Source organism: Orycteropus afer, unplaced genomic scaffold (assembly GCF_000298275.1).
Source record: "Orycteropus afer afer isolate SDZICR_OR568_19922 unplaced genomic scaffold, OryAfe1.0 scaffold00198, whole genome shotgun sequence".
NCBI lineage: Eukaryota > Metazoa > Chordata > Mammalia > Tubulidentata > Orycteropodidae > Orycteropus > Orycteropus afer.
Window position 1 is genome coordinate 2,770,952 of NW_006921785.1, and position 21,288 is coordinate 2,792,239.

General features: G+C 36.2%; 1 protein-coding gene across 1 annotated transcript in view; it reads left to right on the top strand.

Annotated features, from left to right (window-relative positions):
• Nucleotides 1–21,288, top strand: part of OPA1 (OPA1 mitochondrial dynamin like GTPase) — a 100,906-nt gene that overhangs the window by 38,523 nt on the left and 41,095 nt on the right. The window contains exons 8-22 of the mRNA XM_042781943.1: nt 992–1,072; nt 1,214–1,288; nt 1,671–1,742; nt 1,825–1,924; nt 2,649–2,779; nt 5,794–5,866; nt 5,961–6,033; nt 6,932–7,047; nt 8,080–8,144; nt 8,888–8,964; nt 13,771–13,936; nt 15,891–16,043; nt 17,554–17,662; nt 18,725–18,804; nt 20,953–21,093. Coding sequence (XP_042637877.1) covers nt 992–1,072; nt 1,214–1,288; nt 1,671–1,742; nt 1,825–1,924; nt 2,649–2,779; nt 5,794–5,866; nt 5,961–6,033; nt 6,932–7,047; nt 8,080–8,144; nt 8,888–8,964; nt 13,771–13,936; nt 15,891–16,043; nt 17,554–17,662; nt 18,725–18,804; nt 20,953–21,093 — 1,512 coding nt within the window. The remainder of the gene's footprint in view (nt 1–991; nt 1,073–1,213; nt 1,289–1,670; nt 1,743–1,824; nt 1,925–2,648; nt 2,780–5,793; nt 5,867–5,960; nt 6,034–6,931; nt 7,048–8,079; nt 8,145–8,887; nt 8,965–13,770; nt 13,937–15,890; nt 16,044–17,553; nt 17,663–18,724; nt 18,805–20,952; nt 21,094–21,288) is intronic.

Consider the following 21,288-nt stretch of genomic DNA (forward strand, 5'->3'; position numbering starts at 1 on the left):
CCCTTCTTACAACATGACCAAAATAGGTGAGACGAAGTCTGGCCCTTCTTGCTTCCGAGGAGCATTCTGGCTGCACTTTCTCCAGGACAGATCTGTTAGTTCTTTTAGCAGTCCACGGTACTTTCAGCATTCTCCGCCAGCACCACAACTCAAAAGCATCAACTCTTCTTTGGTCTTCCTTATTCATTGTCCAGCTCTCACATGCATACCAGGCGATTGGAAATATCATGGCTTGTGTCAGGCGCACCTTAGTCCTCAAGGAGATATCCTTGCTCCTCAGCACTTGATACAGTTCCTTCACAGTTGACTTTCCCAAATGCTACACGTCGTCTAATGTCCTGACTGCTGCTTCCGTTGGCATCAATTGTAGAACCAAGCAACTGAATTCCTTGACAGCCTCAATCTTCTCTCCATTTATTGTGATGCTGCTCATTGGTCCAGTTGTGAGGATTTTTGCTTTCTTTATATTGAGACGTAATCCATACTACAGACTGTATTCTTCAACCTAAATCAGTAGGTGCCTTAAGTCATCCTCACTTTCAGCAAGCAAAGTTGTATCGTCTGCATATCTCAGGTTGTTAATGATAAATAAATAGTCTTTTACCTTATAAATTCACCTTTGAAGTTAGATGCAGGATTATCTTTTCATTTTTCAAGCATTAGAGTGGTGATTTTGTGTACAGTACTCTGTGTACTGTTGACTGGGAAGTGGGAAGGTAGCAGCATTTTAGGTCATAAAAGACCTAAAATACACAGTTTTTCAAGTAGCCAACACTTGTGTGGGAGAAATCGCAACACATGTGAAAGGTGTATGAACAGTACAAATGTGAAATTATTCTCAGCACTGCCATGTTGACTGCTCCAGGGGATGCCCTTCACATGTAGAAGGTTTTCGTGGATTTGTGCAGCCCCGTGGTCCTGTATGGCCTTGCACTTGCCATCTCCTAGTTTAACTGAGGTTTGTAAAAGCACTGTTTTCTATTAATTTCAGGTAACTCTCAGTGAAGGTCCTCACCATGTGGCCTTGTTTAAAGATAGTTCTCGGGAGTTTGATCTAACCAAAGAGGAAGATGTAAGTAGAAAAAGCAAGAATGTTATAATATTTTTGAAAGACTTGCCTACTAACAGGTTCCTGTGTATAACTTTAGAGGCTGAATAAGCTCATAAAAGAGAATATTTGTGAAGCAAAGATTTTGTTGGCTTTCCCTTACAGCTTGCAGCATTGAGACATGAAATAGAAATCCGAATGAGGAAAAATGTGAAAGAAGGCTGTACTGTTAGTCCTGAGGTAAGGATTGCAATTCATATTCCCAAATATGTAAATTAAAATGTTATCAGAGATTTAGGTAATAGGATTGTGTATAATTTTGCCATTCTTCTTCATACATTTGTTCGTAGGGTAATTTTCTATAATTACTACTTTAAGGATTAAAAAAAAAAAAAAAAACGAAACTCACTGCTGTAGAGTCAATTTCAACTCATAGTGACCCCTCCTTGGGTTTCTGAGGCAGGATCTCTAAGGAAATAGACTGCCCAATCTTCCTTCCAGTGGCTGGTGGATTGAGGACCATATCTGAATGACTGTGTTAAAGACATTGCAGAATATATGTCACCAGAAAACTCTGAACACCCTCATCCTCAAATTTTTGTATTTTTTTCTTTCTGCATAGACCATATCCTTAAATGTAAAAGGCCCGGGACTACAGAGGATGGTGCTTGTTGATTTACCTGGTGTGATTAATGTAAGTGTATTCAAATATGTATTTTATTTCATTCTTAGTGTGGAAAACATTTATAATGACATTTAAAACCTTTTTCTTCAAGACTGTGACATCAGGCATGGCTCCTGACACAAAGGAAACTATTTTCAGTATCAGCAAAGCCTACATGCAGAATCCTAACGCCATCATACTATGTATTCAAGGTAAAGCTAATCAAAAGTTGTTTTTGTTTTTTAGTTATTATTAAAATAATTTAGAAAAGCTCCTCCCAGTATAAATTGCCCCACCTTCTATCTGCTTGCCATGCATGATAGGAACAGTCACTTGGATAGATTTTGACTGCTAGCCATGGCACCCATGTTGTTTTGAGCTGCCTGCATATTAGGCCTCCTTAACTCATCCCCTGAGATCTGGCTTGAGGTTTTATGGTTGTTTGAGGTCAGACCTACCTTGGGAAGACTAACTGCCCCACACTTTACCCTGATGTTCATCCTTTTAGTAAAAATATTACATTAAATACATATATCACATAACTCATTTGGACTGTGACCCTGTAGTCTGGCCTTATTAAATACAATTATGATATTTGACAAAACTATCTCATAAGTTTCTATTGCAGCAAATGTCACAAGGAAAGTCATTGATATACTTTCTTATTTAACAATCCTGTCTTTTCCCTAAATATACACATTATATAAACATATAAGATAAATGTTTTTGCCACCTCTTTCTCATTCAATTTATTCATAAGTAGAATTGAAGTTGAGATTATTTTAGTAGGCACCATTGAAATTTCAGTGGCTAGATTTTCTTTTTATAGTAAGGTAAATGTAATAACTTTTTCTTTAAATACAAAGCTGTAGCTGTTGCTAAGTTTTTGAAAGCTACTTTGCAATTATTAGAATATCACTCCTCAATTTTTTTCAGACGGCTCTGTGGATGCTGAACGCAGTATTGTTACAGATTTGGTCAGTCAAATGGATCCTCATGGAAGAAGGACAATATTTGTTTTGACCAAAGTAGACCTGGCAGAGAAAAATGTGGCTAGTCCAAGCAGGGTGAGGGCAAGTTCTTTATTGTGAGATCAGATTTTTTCTCCTAATGTGATAGGGAGTAGTTGTTTTAAAAAAGTGTGGATACTTTATCAGAGAACAGTAGCAGGATTTTTCTTGGTTCCTATTAAAAAAGTATTGGAAGTTACAGTCAGGTACAGCTTTGTACTTAACTAAAATTTTAGTATATAAATAAAATTCTATTATTGTATTTCATTTGCTTTCCAAATATTCTAACTACAGTTATTGCTTGCCTTAATTTAATTTAGATAATTTTGGATGCCAACGTATATTCTTTAACTTCATTGTGGTGTTTTTATTTGCTTAGTTTTGTTTTTTTTTTTTTTTAGTTGTTCATAATCTAGTATATAACTACTAGCACTATACATTCCTCTTAAACCCCTTACTGAAGCCATTTTATTGCAGAAAATTTGCATCCCTCCTAAGTCATCAAAAAACTGTATTGTAAATTTTTATGGTAGAAAAGACATTGGATTGGGAATTAGGCCTCAGTATTGTCATCTGTGTTTTACCACCAACTGCCTTTATATCCTTGGGCAGGTTTTGTCACTTGTCTGAGTCTAGTCAGTGCAGAATTCATCTCGTTGTTTTGGTTGATCTCTATAAAGTCATTTTCATTTCTGAATTTGTGTGTGTGATAAACATGATGTTGAGGGTCCCTTAGTGAATTATGTTTTTAGTATTACTTCATTGAAACTTGTAGCACCATTGCTCTTCCCTCCCCCCTTAACAAGGAAAGAGTTTTATTTCAAGGTAATCTTATATTAAGTCTTTCATTAAGTGCATGTCTTGATTTAAAGTATGCTTTGTACTTAATTGTAAAGGCATGGGGTAGTGGTTAGGAGTAAAGAAATATAGCCATATTGCTTGTTTTAAAATCCTGGGTCTGCCTACCATTTGCTAGCTTTGTAATCTTGGACAAGTTATTTAACTTCTCAGGACTTTAGTTTCTGTATCTGGTGGAAGTAACAAAGCAATGGTACTGCCTCATAGATTGCGAGGATATAATGAGTTAAATATATCACAAAGTGGTTGAAACAGTGCTTGGCACATAAATTATCTATCCTCTAATATGATATCAATATTCCCATAGAATGGCAATTTCAGACTGTAACTTCTCCCATCCTTGGTACTGCTGCTTAAAATTTCCCTCCTTTCTACTTTAGGATTTCTGGGACAATACCTTTGTGTCAGGGGACCCTAGGACCAACCCTAGGTTCAGTGATTCCATATAAGGACCCACAGAACTTAGCAAAAAGTCATGCTCACAGCTAAATTTTATTACAGCTAAAGGAGACAAAGCAAAATCACAAAGGGAAACCATACATGGGTGAAGTGTAGAGAAAACCAGGCATAACTTTCTAGGAGCCTTCTACCAGTAAAGCCACACAGGGCATAGTTCTTCCAGCAACAAGTGACAACATATGTGAGTGTTGTCTACTAGGAACCTCATTAGAGACTCAGAGTCCAAGGTTTTTATTGCAGGCTGGTTGTGTAGGCACCCTCATATACCAAACTTCCAGACTCCCAAAAGAAAAGTGGGTGTTCAGCAAAACACATTGCTTGCACAATGAGCCACTCTTCTTTAGGGAAAGAAAGTTTTATATCAGTTTATGGAACTAGTCAAGTTCCATGTTGCCAGCCAAGGGCAAACATTTCGAACAGGGCTTTCTAAGGATAGCAGTTGTGGGCCATTATGTTAACTCTTTTTTGCACAGTCTCCATGAGCTCCACTTTGGCCTATTTTTGAATAGGCCTGCTGTGGCAATATTGGTCTTATAGCGAGAAAGGGAGAAATGAGGTGGAAGCACCACCCTCTGTCTTCCTTTCATTTCTTTCTAAGATAAACAAAAAAAAATGCAACACACAGCCGTCGAATCAGATCAGACTCATAGCGACCCCTCCTTGGATTTCCAGCGTGGTATCACTACAGAATTAGATTGCCCAGCCTTCTGTCTGAGGAGTGGCTGGTGGGTTTTGAATCACCAGCCTTCCGTCTGAGGAGTGGCTGGTGGGTTTGAACCACCAGCCTTCTGGTCAGCAGTGAAATGCCTTAGGCACTACTGTACCAGAGCTCTCCCTTTCTAAGATAGTTTATTATATTTCTTTCAAGTACAAGTGAAACTTAACTTCATAACTCAAGTAAATGTAATAACATTTTTCTTGCTGTAATCTAAATGTAAAGTTGTAGCTAGTACTAAGTTTTTAAAAGATAACTTTGCAGTTATTGCAGTGTCACTCCTCATTTTTTTTCAAGTCTTTTTTATTCCAAAGATTCAGCATTATTTTAGGTCTTTAACTTGTGTTAGAGGAGCTTTTCTTAACCAGGTGTTAATGTGAATAAGTTTTAAGGAGTAGAAATGCTTTTACATAGTATGCAAATATTGGATGTGGAACTAATAACTATACCTATCATTTATTGAGTGCTTCTAAGTGCCTGACACTATGCTAAATATCTGTACTGTATAATATACAACTTTTTTAAAAGAGTCAAGTTGAGGAGCTCTGGTAGCGTGGTGCCTAAGGCACTTGACTGCTAACCAGAAGGCTGGCAGTTCAAACCCACCAGCCACTCCTCAGAAGGAAGGCTGGGCAATCTAATTCCGTAGCGATACTGCCTCGGAATCCCAAGGAGGGGTCGCTATGAGTCGGGTCTGACTCAACGGCACATAACAACAACAGCTTATTCAGGCCACTTAGCTATTAAGTGGCAGAGCAGGGACTCAAAGTGAGTTCTTTCTGATCCCAGAGCGTCATTCCAACTCTTAATTATGGTTCATATGTCTTAATAATACATTTTCCAGTGTTGAAAGTTTTAAATATATTTTTTTTTTCCTTAAATACCATTTGAAATACATTTTAAATCCTTTTGTACAAATTTGTTTATTTTACTAAACATACATATACAGGGTCATTAAACTTTGCTTTCTAAGTTGTATGTTATGCTTTCTGTAGTTACAAAAGCCTATCTTACATTTATTTTCCCCACCTAAAAATAGATTCAGCAGATAATTGAAGGAAAGCTCTTCCCAATGAAAGCTCTCGGTTATTTTGCTGTTGTAACAGGAAAAGGTATGCAAAGAGGGACTATAATTTTTTCAGTTTGCATTTTCAAATAATAAAGGCTAATTTTCTTAATGAAAACGTGGCCATTTTCTTTCTCTAGGAAATAGTTCTGAAAGCATTGATGCTATAAGAGAATATGAAGAAGAATTTTTCCAGAATTCAAAACTCTTAAAGTAGGTATCTTGTTTAATATTTAAATATTTTACAGTGAGAGTACAGCTTAAATGAAACTATTTTCACTTAAAAACTTGTGTTTTATAGCTGTTAGCTTAACACTGAATCTCTAAATTTTTACCAAATAGTGGTCTGGAACTAGTAAATAAGTCTTTAAGATGCTCTTTGATAGAATTGGAAGCAGTTTATTATATGAACAGTGCCCATAGATGTTGGCAAAACAAAGGGCTTTAAAGCCAATGTAGACAAGTGCTTAAGTTGTTTTACGGATAACGGTACCACTCCTTAGATAATAAAAAAAATCAATACTTAAGTTTTTAAATATATGTGCATGTTTATAATACTGAAAATATGACATTGAGAGAAAAGCTGACAGGAAGAGACAAAGGGCAATTGGATTATATTTTAAAATATATATGTTTATTGGAATAGAAAATTGGCTTTACTTCTACAGTAGTACAATATATCAATAGAGTTCTTGTGAATCAGAGAGTCCTGTGTATTATCTTTTAGGAAGAGAGCTGACAAGAATGTGGAACTGTGCTCTCCAATGTAGTATAGCCACTAGCCCCATGTAGTTATTTAACTTTAAATTGTTGTTGTTGTTATGTGCCGTTGAGTCGGACCTGACTCATAGCAACCCCTCCTTGAAATTAGGTAAAATTAAATAAAACTACACTTTCAGTTCCTCAGCCCACCTAGCCACAGAAAGTGTGGCTAAAAGCTATCAGGTTAGACAGCACAACTACAGAACAATTTATTCATCACAGAACGTTCTGTGGGGCTGCCATAAGTGTATATGTGGTTATTTGCAACACACATTCTCAGACTTAGTGAGATGGTACTATTGCCTTGTTGCCATTTTAAAACACCATAGCTTTTGTTATTTTTCTATAGGACAAGCATGCTAAAGGCGCACCAGGTGACTACAAGAAATTTAAGCCTTGCTGTATCAGACTGCTTTTGGAAAATGGTACGAGAGTCTGTTGAACAACAGGCTGATAGTTTTAAAGGTAAGTTATATTTTTTAAATAAGTAAACAAATTTGGATATGTTATGAGCTGGCAATCTTTAGATCCATCAGATTCTTTACTCTCTTTAACAGTGGCTTACTAGTTCATTTACTATTCAGTAGAATGTGGAAAATGAATAAAATTCAAATCTTCAGTGGTTGTATAAGAACAGAATTTTTCCTTTCACAGTAAACACTGCTAGCAAAACATTGCAGAGTTTAAACAGATTAGGAAAGTTTACAGTAGTGTTTGTGAGAAAGAGCTTATTAAGCTGTTGTTGTTGTTAAGTGCCGTCGAGTCAGCCCCGACTCATAGTGACCCCTCCTTGGGTTTCCGAGGCAGTATCACTACGGAAGTAGGATTGCTCAACCTTCCTTCCGAGGAGTGGTTGGTGGGTTTGAACCGCCAGCCTTCTGGTTAGCAGTCAAGTGCTTTTAGCCACTATGCTACCAGAGCTCCTATTAAGCTGTAGAAAATTGTATTTCCCCTTTTTTAGGGAGGAGAGAGGAAGTGGTACTACATTGTACTGTTTCCTGAATCCCACATTTCCCTGCTCCATGTCTTTGCTTCAACAGTTTCATCTGATGAGAGTATGTTCTACTTCCCTTTTCCCAAATGGAAATCGTACTATTAATCCTATTTAGTCCCTCAACAACTTTGTATGTATTATTTTTATTTACACTTTACAGAAGAGGAAACAGAGGCACAGAATAACGTATCCAAATAACTTACCCAGGGTCATAGAGCAAATAGAAAATAGACCTAGGATTTGAATCTTAGTACTACTCCTCTGGAGTCCATGCCATTAGCAGCTACACTAAACTGCCTCAGCTGTGTGTTTTGTGATTGAAAATAGACAAAGGAGAGTCAAAGAGCTTAGAAATGATGAAATTCTGAATGTTGAGAACGTAGAATATTAAGGGGGCATGGGTACACCCTCAGAAATTCAGTTGATACAGAAGATATATGCCTTTATCCACTGTATCTGCAAAAAGGACTCTTCAAACTCAAATATTCTTCCTTCTTCCTCAGCAACACGTTTTAACCTTGAAACTGAGTGGAAGAATAACTACCCTCGCCTGCGAGAACTTGACCGGGTAATGTTTGTGTGCATCATATATTTTGTATATATTTTAATCTAAAATGTATTCTAAGGAAGTGTATATTGATGAGAGAAATCTGGTAAGTTAAATTGCTTAGGTTTTAATCATGACCACCTGTTTAGAGCTACAGAAATACACTTCCTAGATCGGTTAACTATTCTGTAATAATTTAAATTATTACATAACATTGAAAAATAATTAGAGATCCCAGGGTATCAAAACTTTCTGAGCAAATGAAGAATATTCTTTATATGTCTTACAGAATTAATATATTTGTGTAATGTAAGATGTTTTCAATGATAAATCAACTTTACCTTTTCAGCCTTTATTATTAAGCTATACTCTAATTTATTGGAAACTAAATATTTTTCTTTGATTCTGAATTGTAAAACACAATATCAGTTTACTAAGTTACTAATATACTAAATTAACTGTATGTGTTGTTGCCTTCATGTAACATTATGTGAAAATGTGATGTTTGCAAATATTATGTGAAAAATTCATTTAAAGTTGAATAAGTAAAGCAACATTTTGAGTCCATTCCTTTGTACTTATCTGAATATTGACATTCCTAAAAGAGACTAGAAGAGAAAAGCATTATTTGCTGTTCATACTTCAAAACTAAGCTCATTCTGCTAGGCTGTCAAAAGCCTTCTTTCTGGTTATCTCTGAAAATTATAGATAGGGTAAAATTATTATCCTGTGAAAATCATATTTACTTATATCTATATTCTTAGAATGAACTGTTTGAAAAAGCTAAAAATGAAATCCTCGATGAAGTTATCAGTCTGAGCCAAGTTACACCAAAACATTGGTAAGTATTTGACTTTGATATTAATCCTTTTTTCTCAAAGAATTTACTATATTGCAATATGATAAAATTTTAAAACCGAGATGGATAGTATGGGGACTTATTGTTGCTTTGGCTCTTTCACCAAAAGATTTAGTATGTCGGCAAGAACATAAACATACATCTTTTTGAAAAAGTAGTATAACGAATTGAATTTCTCACATACAGCTTTCTCCATGCTCTTTTTAAATCTTGATTTGTGTTTGACTTTACTTTATAATTATTGAATACATAATTGCAGTTTCTAAAACATCACTTATGTAAAATTTTATCAAATTGTGCTTTAGGTGAATAACAAACAAATCTATCAAAATTGACTGCTTTTGTTGCATTAATCGTAGAAAACAAAAACCCTAGAGAAAATATACATTTGGCATGTGAAGGGAAAATAATGTATATTTTCAGTTTCTTATTTCTGAGTGTATCGGTTACCTCTGTGCCGCTCTAACAGAAAATATACCACAAATGGGATGCTTGAACAAATAGGAGTTTATTCTCTTACAGTTTAGAGGTTTTAAGTCTGAATTCAAAGTGCCAGGCTCTAGGGGCTGGGTGAAAGCTCAACCCACTGAAGCTAGAGGCTTTTCTTCACTCAGTTGTTGGCTGTTCAGACTGACAAGCCCAAGGTTGACAAGTAAAAAGGCATAGTCCCAATGTTACCAAACCACACTGCAGGCCATTAATTCAAGTCCATTGAAAGTCTCAAGGTCAGCAGAACATGGCAGGCTGCTGAACAATGAATGACATGGCTACTTGCAGAGTTCAAGCATGCCATAAGCTACAGACCATTCCCAAAGCTGTTTCTTATATACGGGAAGCAGACCACATACCCAAAGCAGCTACTCAGCTGCTCCAATAGAGTCTACCATGGAGTTAATTACCAGTGTCACATGGGGAATAACTGCATTCAGCTGCCCAGCCACTCAACTAGGCCCAGTCAAGTTGACACACAAGCTTAACCACCACACAGAGTAAGAGCAATTAGTGCTTTTTGTAGCATGTACCTACTATATGCAGATCACATTTTGAATTGAATCTTATTTGCGATTTTTTAAGTAGCAGGTAATTACATCTTGGGAAATTCTCATGCATATCCTTTTTTAAAGTAAACTGTCTCCTTCAATATGTATTTTATGTAAATTTGTGCATTGTTAAACTTGTTGGAATGGAGTACCCTAACACCAAAAGATACACTTTGTAACTCAAACAAGATATATATACATAAGTAACTGGAATTTTTGCAATTGTATTTTAATTACAAATTAAAAATGTAATAACTTACCATTCTTAGAACTGAACTATACTTATAGCCATTCATTCTAAATATTTTCTGTATCTCTTCTCTGTGATCAATTGACAGTTTACAAAATTGAGCTTGGACATAAATATGCAGTATTTAAGTTTGAATTCTGTGTCTCTAGGTTCTCCATCTCAGTGTTCATATGTCCTCAGAGGTGAACATCCTTCTCTCTTCAAGCACTCAACTTTTAGCTATTTTTATCTCTTCTCCTTATCCAGAAGATGGATCTCATCTATATTTGCTATTGATTAATCAAATATATATGCAACATAATTTGTTACCTTTGTTGTTGTTTGTATTTTAAGCCAGTTCTGTAGCTTTACTTAAGTCCATTATTTTGAAGTTGCAGGAGATATATGGGGGGTAGGGGGGTGTCTGTGTGTTTGTGTGTGTGAGAAAGAAACAGGGAAGGCAAGTAAGAATGTAAAGTGATTTATTTGTCATAGGGTACGGTATTAGGGACACAACAAAAATTATCGTGATGGAGAAGAGTGGTGGGAGTGTGGAACAGAGGCCTGTAGTGTGGTGATGAAAGGGCAGGTGATGCCAGATGAAGATAGGAAACAGCAGCTGCCTGTGGTCAATTAGGAAGCAGTAGCCTTCTCTGGGGAACTCTAGTAGCATAGTCCCTAAGACATCTGACTGCTAACCAGCAGGCTGGCAGTTCAAACCCACCAGCCACTCCTTGGAAGAAAGATTGGGCAATCTACTTCAGTAGACATATTGCCTCAGAAACCCAAGGAGGGGTCACCAAGTTCAAGGGGGACTTCCGGTGGCATAGTACCTAAGGCATTTGACTGCTAACCAGAAGGCTGGCAATTCAAACCCACCAGCCACTCAGAAAGAAGATTGGGTCATCTACTTCTGTAGAGATACCTCCTCAGAAACCTAAGGAGAGGTCGCTGTGAGTTGAATCTACTCAATGGCAGTGAGTTTGGTTTTGGGAGTTTAGCTTCCTCTGAAATAGGTACCTCAGGTTTATTGGGATTTGGTGCTCTGGATTTTTCTCATGATTTTGTAGATTGTAGATTCCTAGCCCACAGATTCCCAGGAGGAGGTAACAGACCACATGTGTTCCAAAGTCAGGAGTAGGAAGAAGCCCTGATGGTCAAAAGCTAGATCTTTGTCTTCTGTTATCTTTCCGAAATCTCCTTGGGTTTTTGTTTAAAATGGCATCTAAATAGGAGCTTCTGACAAGCTTCTTCCAGCTTGCTCCTGAAATTCTTTCACTGTCTGTCATTACCTCTATCTAAAATGACTTTGCCCTTCTGGTCTTCAGTTGATGGAGACTCTCTTCATCATACCTTTTGTTTGTTTGTTTTCTGGTTATAATTAAAGAAATGCCTGAACAATAGCAAGGGGAAGACAGCAGCTAAGCTTATTAACTTTTAATAGCTTAGTTTTCTACAGAATGTTGAGAAAGTCATCTTAGTTGGGGTAGAAGTTGACTCTCCTCACCCAAGAGAGTGCAACTCACCTTTCTGAACAGCAGGATGTTTCTGCTGGTTAACTTGGAAGTTTAGAGTTTGAGGTTACTTTTAAGACTGGCCACCTTGCTCAGGACAATAATCGCAGGGGACATCAAGCTCAATTGGCATGACATACTACACAAAACATTGTCCCACCTCCTACTTCGGTGAGTAGCAACTGGAATCTTAAAAGCTTGCAAGCAGCCATCTAGATGCAACGATGGGTCTCTCCTCATCCAGAGCAAAGAAGAATGAAGAAAACCAAAATTCATGGAAACAGTTATTCCTGGTGACTGGTACACCATCCGATCCGCAGCCTATACAACTATAAGACCAGAAGAACTAGATGGTGCCCGGCTACCTGGATAGAGGGAGAACAATGTGGACCAAAACTCAAAATCATTTGGGGAAAAAAAGCGGGCGGACCAAGTTTGCTGGTCTGATAGAGCCTGGTGGAACCACTGAGACTATGGCCCCTAGCTGCCCTTCAGTCTGGAATTGAACCCATACCTGTGGCTTCCAGACAAACGAAAGGCAGGCATATGAGTTGAACATTTACCTGAGGTAGATACATTCCTTGGAGAGAACAATCATGGGAGAAAGAAGGGCTGTTTATGCACAGTGAGATAGCTCAGGGGGCAAGAGTGCATGGAGGGATGGACATAGGGAAGAGGTAACTATCGGGAAGAAGTGGGAGGGGAGCTGTTGATTGGGGTAAATTGTAGTCAGTGTCATGAGACAAAGTATATGTGAACTGCTGTATGGAAAGTGAATTTGCTCTGCAAATTTTCACCCAAATCACAATTAGAAGGAAAAAAAAAAGACCCGCCACCTTATAACAATTTTGTGTTACAGTATACTGTTATAGTAGAAGTTAGTTTGGAAGAAGCCAAATAAATATTTTCTTAATAGTCTAGGTTATTTTTTTATTTTTTTTGCCTTGATTGAAATAATTGTCTTTTTCTTATTTAGAGATTTTGTCTTTTAAAGCAGAAAGTTTAATTTGCTAATACATCTTTTATATTGTTACCTTAATCTTGAAGTGTTAATAGTTTTACCTAACAACATCCCATAACATCTTTGTGTTTTCTGGTTCAGTCTGATACAATTTGTAAAATTATACTAGGAACTTTTCAGTCTTGGATTCTACCTCAAAATCAAAATCTGTAAAGTTGTTAAAAGAAAAAATGCACTTAATTATTAGGTATAAATAAGTACATGAAAATATGCCCAGAATCATTAGTCATTAGGGAAATGCAAATTAAGGCCATGATCTAGCATATAAACATGTCAAGAGTGCCTGAATTTAAAATGATTGACTATACCAAGTGTTACCAAGGACATGGAGGATCTAGAACTCTCATATACTGCTGGTGAGAGTGTAAAATGTTTAGAACCGCTTTGGAAAGCAGTTTGGTAGTGTCTTAAAAAGTAGAGCATAGACCTATCATATGAGCCATCTGTTCCACTCTTAAGTATTCACCCACGAGAGTGAAGGCATATATCCCTATAAGACTTGAACATGAATGTTCATAGGAGTATTATTTATAAGAGCCAAAAACTGGAAACAGCCCAAGTGTCCATCAAGAGGTGAATTGATAAACAGATTCATACAATGAAATACTACTTATTTATCAATAAAAGCAAGTGAAATAGTAGTATACACAGTCACATGAATGTATCTCAAAATTATGCTGAATAAAAGAAGACAGAAAAAGAGTACATACTATATGATTGCATTTATATGAAGTTCTAGAAAATGTAAGCTAATCTGTAGCAAACAAAAATAGATCCAGTGGTTACAGCTTTGGGATGTAATGGCTTTGTTCAGTATCTTAATTGTGGTGAAGCACAAGTATAGATACATATGTATGAAATTATATCAGTTTATATACCTTAAATATTTATAGTTTATTTTAAGTTAATATACTTCAATAAAATTATTTTTCAAATTTAACATTCCAGTTAAATGTTCTTAAATTCATTTATTTTTAATTTTAGGGAGGAAATCCTTCAACAGTCCTTATGGGAAAGAGTATCAACTCACGTAATTGAAAACATCTATCTTCCAGCTGCACAGACCATGAATTCAGGAACGTTTAATACTACAGTGGATATCAAGCTTAAACAGTGGACAGATAAACAGCTTCCTAATAAAGCAGTAGAGGTTAGGATATAATTTAATTAAATGGGTAAGAAGCATTATCTGAAGGGACTAGGAGCTGTGAATTTTAGGTTTTATTGCTATCACAGCCAATGTCTTTCTTTTTAGTCTTTATACTCTTGACTATTTTAAAATTTTAGTAGTTGGTACTGGGTTGAAAGTATTGGCTCTTCTGTCGAAGGTAGCATTTTGAAAAACCAGCAAAATGTGTTTGAATGTGAAATATTTTGAACATCTGTGGATAGAAATTCCATAAGGAGAGGCTTTCATGGATAAATATTTCAGTCATTTTCTAGAGAGCTGTTACACTTAAATAGTCATTTTCTTAGTTAGGCTCCTGCCAGAAGATTAGATTAGGAATCATAAGAAAGTTCCTTAAATAAAGAGCCATTTTTGTTATACACATATTTTGGCTCTGTGTGATTTTTGGGTTATTTGTCTGTGCCTCTGTTTCCTCATCTATAAGAGATGATAATGTTCCCTACCTCACAGAGTTGTTGTGAGAATTAACAAAGTTAATGCAGGTAAAATACTTAGACAGTAACTGGCCCATAGTGAACACTCAGTAAATGCCAGCTGCTATTAATCATCTTTGTCATATCTGAGTTGATCAGCCATACACATTACTCTCTGAAGAGTGATTTTTCTAAGAGTCAGTCTGTCCTATGTTCTGTGTGAACTTACTCAGAAAATTGAAATCAATGTTAAAAATAATTTTACTTGTCACCCCTTACCTTAGAAACAAAATGTCAGCTTCTGATTGTTCACACGTGATTTCACCCTTTCCTATCCACCTCTAGCCCTAGCTTCTTCACCTCTGTTCTTAGTTTCCTCTACCTTTCCTTTCTGAGAACTCTTACATTCTCCTTCCTTAAGTTGTATGTTGATGAACCCTGGTCCATTGTCAACACATTTACCCCTAAAGTGATTAGAATGCTGCTGCAGCCACTTCACTAGTTGTCCTCACTCCTGGCCCTGTCATTTTTTCTGGGTTCTGTCCCAGCTATGGTATTTTCACATCCTAAGGTTCAAGCAGTAGACGTGGCCGTTAAAAGGACAGTGATTCTGTCTCATGCTGATTTCCATCCTTGGACACAGGAGTAGTTAAAAGGACAAGGACATTGCCCTGATGAGAGTCAGGAACATGGATCTTAAGGCTCACTCCATGTCCCCACTGTGTATCCTGGGATATTACTTTTCTTTATGCCACCATTTTTTTTATCTATAACATGAAGAGGGCTAAATATAAAACCCAGGGTTAAAAATCCACTTACACATAAGTTGATTTAGTTCTTAATTACATTTGATGTTGTACTCTCTTTTCCCTGTTCAGATAATTAGGAGTTAGCTATAATATGAGCCTGAATAATAATTTAGCTATATTTGAAAGTATTGGTTCAGTACAGAAGACTGAATCATTAACTAGCTTTTAAACTTTATAATGTGGGAGAAGGAGACAAACTCCAGGGTCCACAGGAATAAGTCTGGTGGCAGACTGAGTGCTTGCCTTTTGTAGTGGAGCTGTACTTGCTCAGCCCCAACAGTTGGGATCATGTAGAAATAGGGGTACCGTGTTGCCAGAGAGTTCCAGAAAGGCTGGAAATGCAGATTTTTATATGAAGTCTCAATTTTTCAGTATTTGCATCTAATTTTTTTAAAAGTTTAAATTGTATATGTCTAGCAAAATTTGTCAGGAGCCCAAACCTATCCCCACCAGCCACCATTATCTATCCTAACCCATTATCCAGAGGATGAGGCCTCTGGACCAGAGTTTATATTTACTGCCCCCCGCCCTTTTTTTTTTTTTTAATGAAAACATAGTTTTGTGTATCTTTTCTGATAAGCTGATCTGTCTCATCTGTTTGACTTGAGTTCATGTATTATTTTTTTCATGTTCTATATTAAATAAATGTACATAGTGTCGAGATAGCTTTTTGCTCTTTTTAAATAATTCTAGGTTGCTTGGGAGACCCTACAAGAAGAATTTTCCCACTTCATGACAGAACCAAAAGGAAAAGAACATGATGACATATTTGATAAACTTAAAGAGGCTGTTAAAGAAGAAAGTATTAAACGCCACAAGTGGAATGACTTTGCAGAAGATAGCTTGGTATGTCATTTATGTATTAGAATGTCAGCCTCATGTTTTTATATAATTTCTCAAATTGATGCTCTTTTATAGGGGACTATTTATATATAATTACTTAAATTACATTTTGAATTTAAAATAATGAGGGAAATAAATAGCTATGTGATCTATAATCTGCTTTTTAACATTTTCTCTGCCCTTGTAAAATCAGCGTCTACCTTTCTTTGTTGGCTATCATTTCAGAAAAGAAGTCAAACTTTGCAGTAAACAGGCTTCCGTAAACATGGGCCTGAACTACAGAAGCCTGCTTCTCCTTTCACTCTCTCTTGTAATGAAAATAATTCTATGCATTGGTTTTCAGTGGTTTTGCATCATAAAATATTGGAATCCTAAAATCATAACACTGCCTACCATGTATTGAATGTTTACTGTGTGCTAGGAACTCTGCAAAGTATTTCGTAAGCATTATTTCATTTAATTCTTACAGCAATTGTATTGTCCTTGAACCTTAGCGGTGCAGTGGTTAAGCACTTGGCTGCTAATCAAAAGTTGACGTTTCAAACCCCCCAGCCACTCCACAGGAAAAAGATGAGGCGGTCTGCTTTTGTAAAGATTACAGTCTTAGAAACCTTGTGGGGCGGTACTGTTCTGTCCTATAGGATCACTGAGTTGGAATTGCCTCCATGGCACACAGTAACAGCATTATAGTCATTGACTGGGCTAGAATTCAGGCCCAGCTCTGTCTGACTACAAAGCTTTGGCCTCTTTGACCTCTACCTCCTGATAGAGCTTTTGTTATATAGAACATCCTACCATAACTTTTTTGAGCACGTGTCTGCTCAGTTAGGAGAGGTACTGTTAAATGACAAAATTGAGTTGTTTTCTAAGGACATGCATACCCCACTGTGGGTTGTTATAATTACAATTTTATTTTGAAGAAATGTTTGTATTCATATTTGAAAATCGTATTCATTCTTGCTAAATACTTTGTAAGACTGACTTTCTAAAAGACTAATGCCACTTTGATTCATTCATTCATTGTTAATAAAATTGGGAAACCAGTTTTCACTTTTTTTTAATAAATAACGAATATGATTTTGTAGACTTTCTAAACTTCTACCTTCTTTCTTTTATTATTACTCTTAGCAGTGAAGTATACTGATTATTAATGTTTTTCCCTTTTTTTGAAAATGGTAATACATTGATTTTACAGCAAAACGGGAGATGGAGATGATCTGTCTTATAAACTCCTGAATGCTAAGGCTTTGAATGTAGGATTTTATGTAGTTAAACGTGTAATATGCCTCTCCCTGGACCTTCTTAAAGACAGCTTATTTAGTTGGGCAAAGAAACAGCTGCCAAAAAGCAGGCAAATAAAAAGATGACTTGCATTCTTATGGGAGGGACAGACTTTTATGTTGTTTTAGGTACATCTGTTATTTTGGATATTCATTAAGTTGTCAATATGAACAAAACTACTGAAAAGATAAGACATAAATCAGATTAGCATTTTCCTTCCTTATTCTTTCAGAGAGTTATTCAACACAATGCTTTAGAAGACCGGTCCATATCTGATAAACAGCAGTGGGATGCAGCTATATATTTTATGGAAGAGGCTCTTCAGGCTCGTCTCAAGGATAGTAAGTAGTGACATGAGTCATTGAGTTCTGATTGTCCACAGTGGAGAAAGTCTCATCCAACTTTGTGAATATTCATAAAACTATAACATTTTTAGGTCTTTATCATTAGTACTATAGTTGAATATATTTTATTGTGGACTTTTTAGTCAATTGCTTAGAATTATTAGAAATGTGAGATAAATTGGACTCATGCTCAGATGTACTTATGTTATTCTAAAACATTGTAATTCAGAAAAGTTTAGTATGTTTGCCACTGTATTTACAGGAATTTTAAAAGCATTTGTACTTTTCTTATATTCTGTATATATATAGAATTAAATTCTTACACATATACCATATCCAACATATATTTTTTCTTATTTGAACTTAACTTTATATTGACACAGCACTTTGAAGTAGTTAAAAAAGTAAAAGACCATGATTAATTACAATTTATATACTTGGTGTTCTGGTTACCGAGTGCTGCTCTGACAAGATATATCACAAATGGGATGGCCTTAACAAACAGGAGTTTATTCTTACAATTTGGAGGCTGTAAGTGTAAGTTCAAAGGGCCAGGCTCTAGGGATTGGGTGAAAGCCCCTCAATCTTGGGGTCCAGCTCTGCCTCCTGCTTCCAGCCCACTGGAGCTATAGGCATTTCTTCACTCAGACAGCTGTTGGCTGCTGAGGCTGACAGACCCAAGTTGACAAGTAAAAAGGCACAGTCCCTTTGTTACCAGACTACCAGTAATTCAAGTCCATTGCAAATCCCAAGGTTGGCAGAGCATGGCAGGCTAGTGAACAATTACATGGCTACTTACAGGGTTTAAGTGTGCCATAAGCTAGAGACCATTCCCAAAGCTGCTGCTTATATACCGAAAGCAGACCACATACCCAAAGCAACTATTCAGCTGCTTGTGGTACACCATGGAATTGATTGCCAGTCTCATCATGGGAAATAACTACCACCAGCTGCCCAGCCACTCAACCAGGCCCAGTCAAGTTGACACACAAACATAACCACCACACTTGGTAAGTGATAAAATTTTTAATTAGTTAAAATATTTCTTTATTTTTCTAGCTGAAAGTGCAATTGAAAACATGGTAGGTCCAGATTGGAAAAAGAGGTGGTTGTACTGGAAGAATCGGACCCAAGAACAGGTGAAAACAAACAAATCTCTGTTCTCATGATGATATTTTGTTCATTTTAATTCAGGCAGTAAAATAGAATGTTTGCATGTCTCTAGACCAGTGTTAATATTTTCAAATGTTGTATGTTGGCCTTTTTAAAATATAGCTAATGTTTAGAATAGACAGTAAACTATAAAAGAAGGACTTTTTTAAAAAAAAGTAAAGTAGCTACATTTCTATTTCATTTGGATTTTTCTGTTAGTAGTCTATTCAAATTTTTTTTTTGTTCTTTATATTTTTCTAGCTATGTTCACAAAATAAGTATAAAAATTCAGACAGGAACCAGAATTACAGAACTCATTAATTTAGTAGTATTTAATAGTACCTCAGAAGAACAAAAATAGTAACACTTATAAATTTTAAGAATGACTAAATAGAGGGAAAATGCAAATAATTGAAATTCCCACCATTACTGCCACCTCCAGCTCTTTTTATTACTGTCAAATTCTTAAGATTTCTTCTTCATTTAGCATTATTTTTTAAAACTGTCTCATTCCTATATTCATTCGTTCACAATTATAAATAGAATATAGACTCTAAATACATAAATGAATAACGTAATGAATTACAACAGGAGAGAACATCCAATCCACTTTCTTCTTTTCTTTGTTCCTTGACTGCATTTATTATAGAAGACTAAGAAATGGAAAAATTAAGATGGGAGTTAAAGGGAATGAAAACTTACGAAATGACATACCATCTTTATTTTCTTGATGATTTTATATTTTTGTTTTCACTTTACATCCAATTAAATTAAATAATCAATACCCAATATTTTTCCAGTTTCCAGTTTCATACATTTCTTCTTTCATAAAGTCTTTAAATGTGAGTCTCAGCTTTTCTCCAAATAGTGAAGAGACAGTCTTCTCTTTTTTTCTTCTATGACTTATGTAAAAAATGAGTCATTGAGAAACTGAGGAAGTGGACAGAGTTAGTGATTGCATGTGTTCAGGGTGCATCAGTTATCTCTGCTCTGCAGATGGCCTGAGAGCAGGAGGTCTGTCAGAAAACAATTTCTATAGAGCATCCGTCACAGGTTTCTGACTTTGAGGCAAGAACAGACATTGATTGGAAAAAGCTGGTATAAGGCAGATAAACTCCAGGAAAAAAAAATAGTGCCTGGCCTTCAAGGTGTAGTGAAATTAGCCCTACAGTCTGTCCAAAACAATCGACGATGGGAGCATTTGCCTCAGCAACCTTGTGGTGAATATGCTTTGGCCAAACACTTGGAAAAAAATGACTCCTGGTTGTAAAATACTATTCCTAGGAACTTGGACCCATTGGGGATTCCTCTTAAGAAACAGAGAATTAGTTTTAAGGTTAAAGCAAAGGGTCTGTGGCTAAAAAAAATCTGGAAATCCATCAGAGAAGAACTTTTTCCCTGCAGTGTTTCGAGGCAGGATGCCTAAGATCCAGACTGATCAAGGATTTGCCATAACTTGGAGTGTAGAGGCGAGTGGGTATATCAGAAGCACCTGGAGTGGTGTTTGTGTATGTATGAGTTGGTATTTTTCCCCTCCTTCAAAATGCAGCTTCATGTCACACTACCTAAATCAGATTCTCCATCTCTAACCTTTCTTGTTCTCCCATTCCCAAATGCAAACCGCTGTTCTAGACCTCGTATGAAAATGAACACACTTTAAAATCAGACTGCATTTTACATATAATTTCTTTATCAGAAAGGAAACATGTCAACAAGTATGAATTCTTACAGTAATCTAGTTCTTTTATAGGGCATAGAACATTATTTCTTCCCATACATTCAGGGTACTTTTTTCTAGGCCTAGATCAGACCCTAATGTCAATAAATAATGTTAAAAAGTACTTAATAAGGTGCTTAGTGCTGTCACTTCAGTAGTAAAACATTGGCAAAAGTAAAATGTAACAATAGTGCTAATTCCTCTTTATTCACCTCTCATAAAGCCATGTTGTGCTTTCATACGCCAGTTGCCCTATATAAGCCAGGTTGCTGGATTTTTTTGTTTGTCATGATGATTAAGCTTATGTTGCCAATTGTGCAATAGTAATAGATTTATTAAGATTGGAATGCTATATTTACATGTGTGTGAAATAATACACCAACTAAACTAACATAGTCCTCTTTTAAATATTTTGAAGTGTGTTCACAATGAAACCAAGAATGAACTGGAGAAGATGTTGAAATGTAATGAAGAGCACCCAGCATACCTTGCAAGTGATGAAATAACCACAGTGCGAAAGAACCTTGAATCCCGAGGAGTAGAAGTAGACCCAAGTTTGGTAATAAATAATATTTCTGAAAAACATGAACCTGCTTCCTTAATCTTTGTTTCTTGCTGTAAAAAGTTTTACTACTTTTAATGTGTTACTTAGATCGTTTATATGCTCAATTCGACTTTGATCATGTATATTTTTGCTGATAATGAAAACTCAATCATTTTGCTTGAGTAAGGAGTAGAAATTTTACCCTGCATT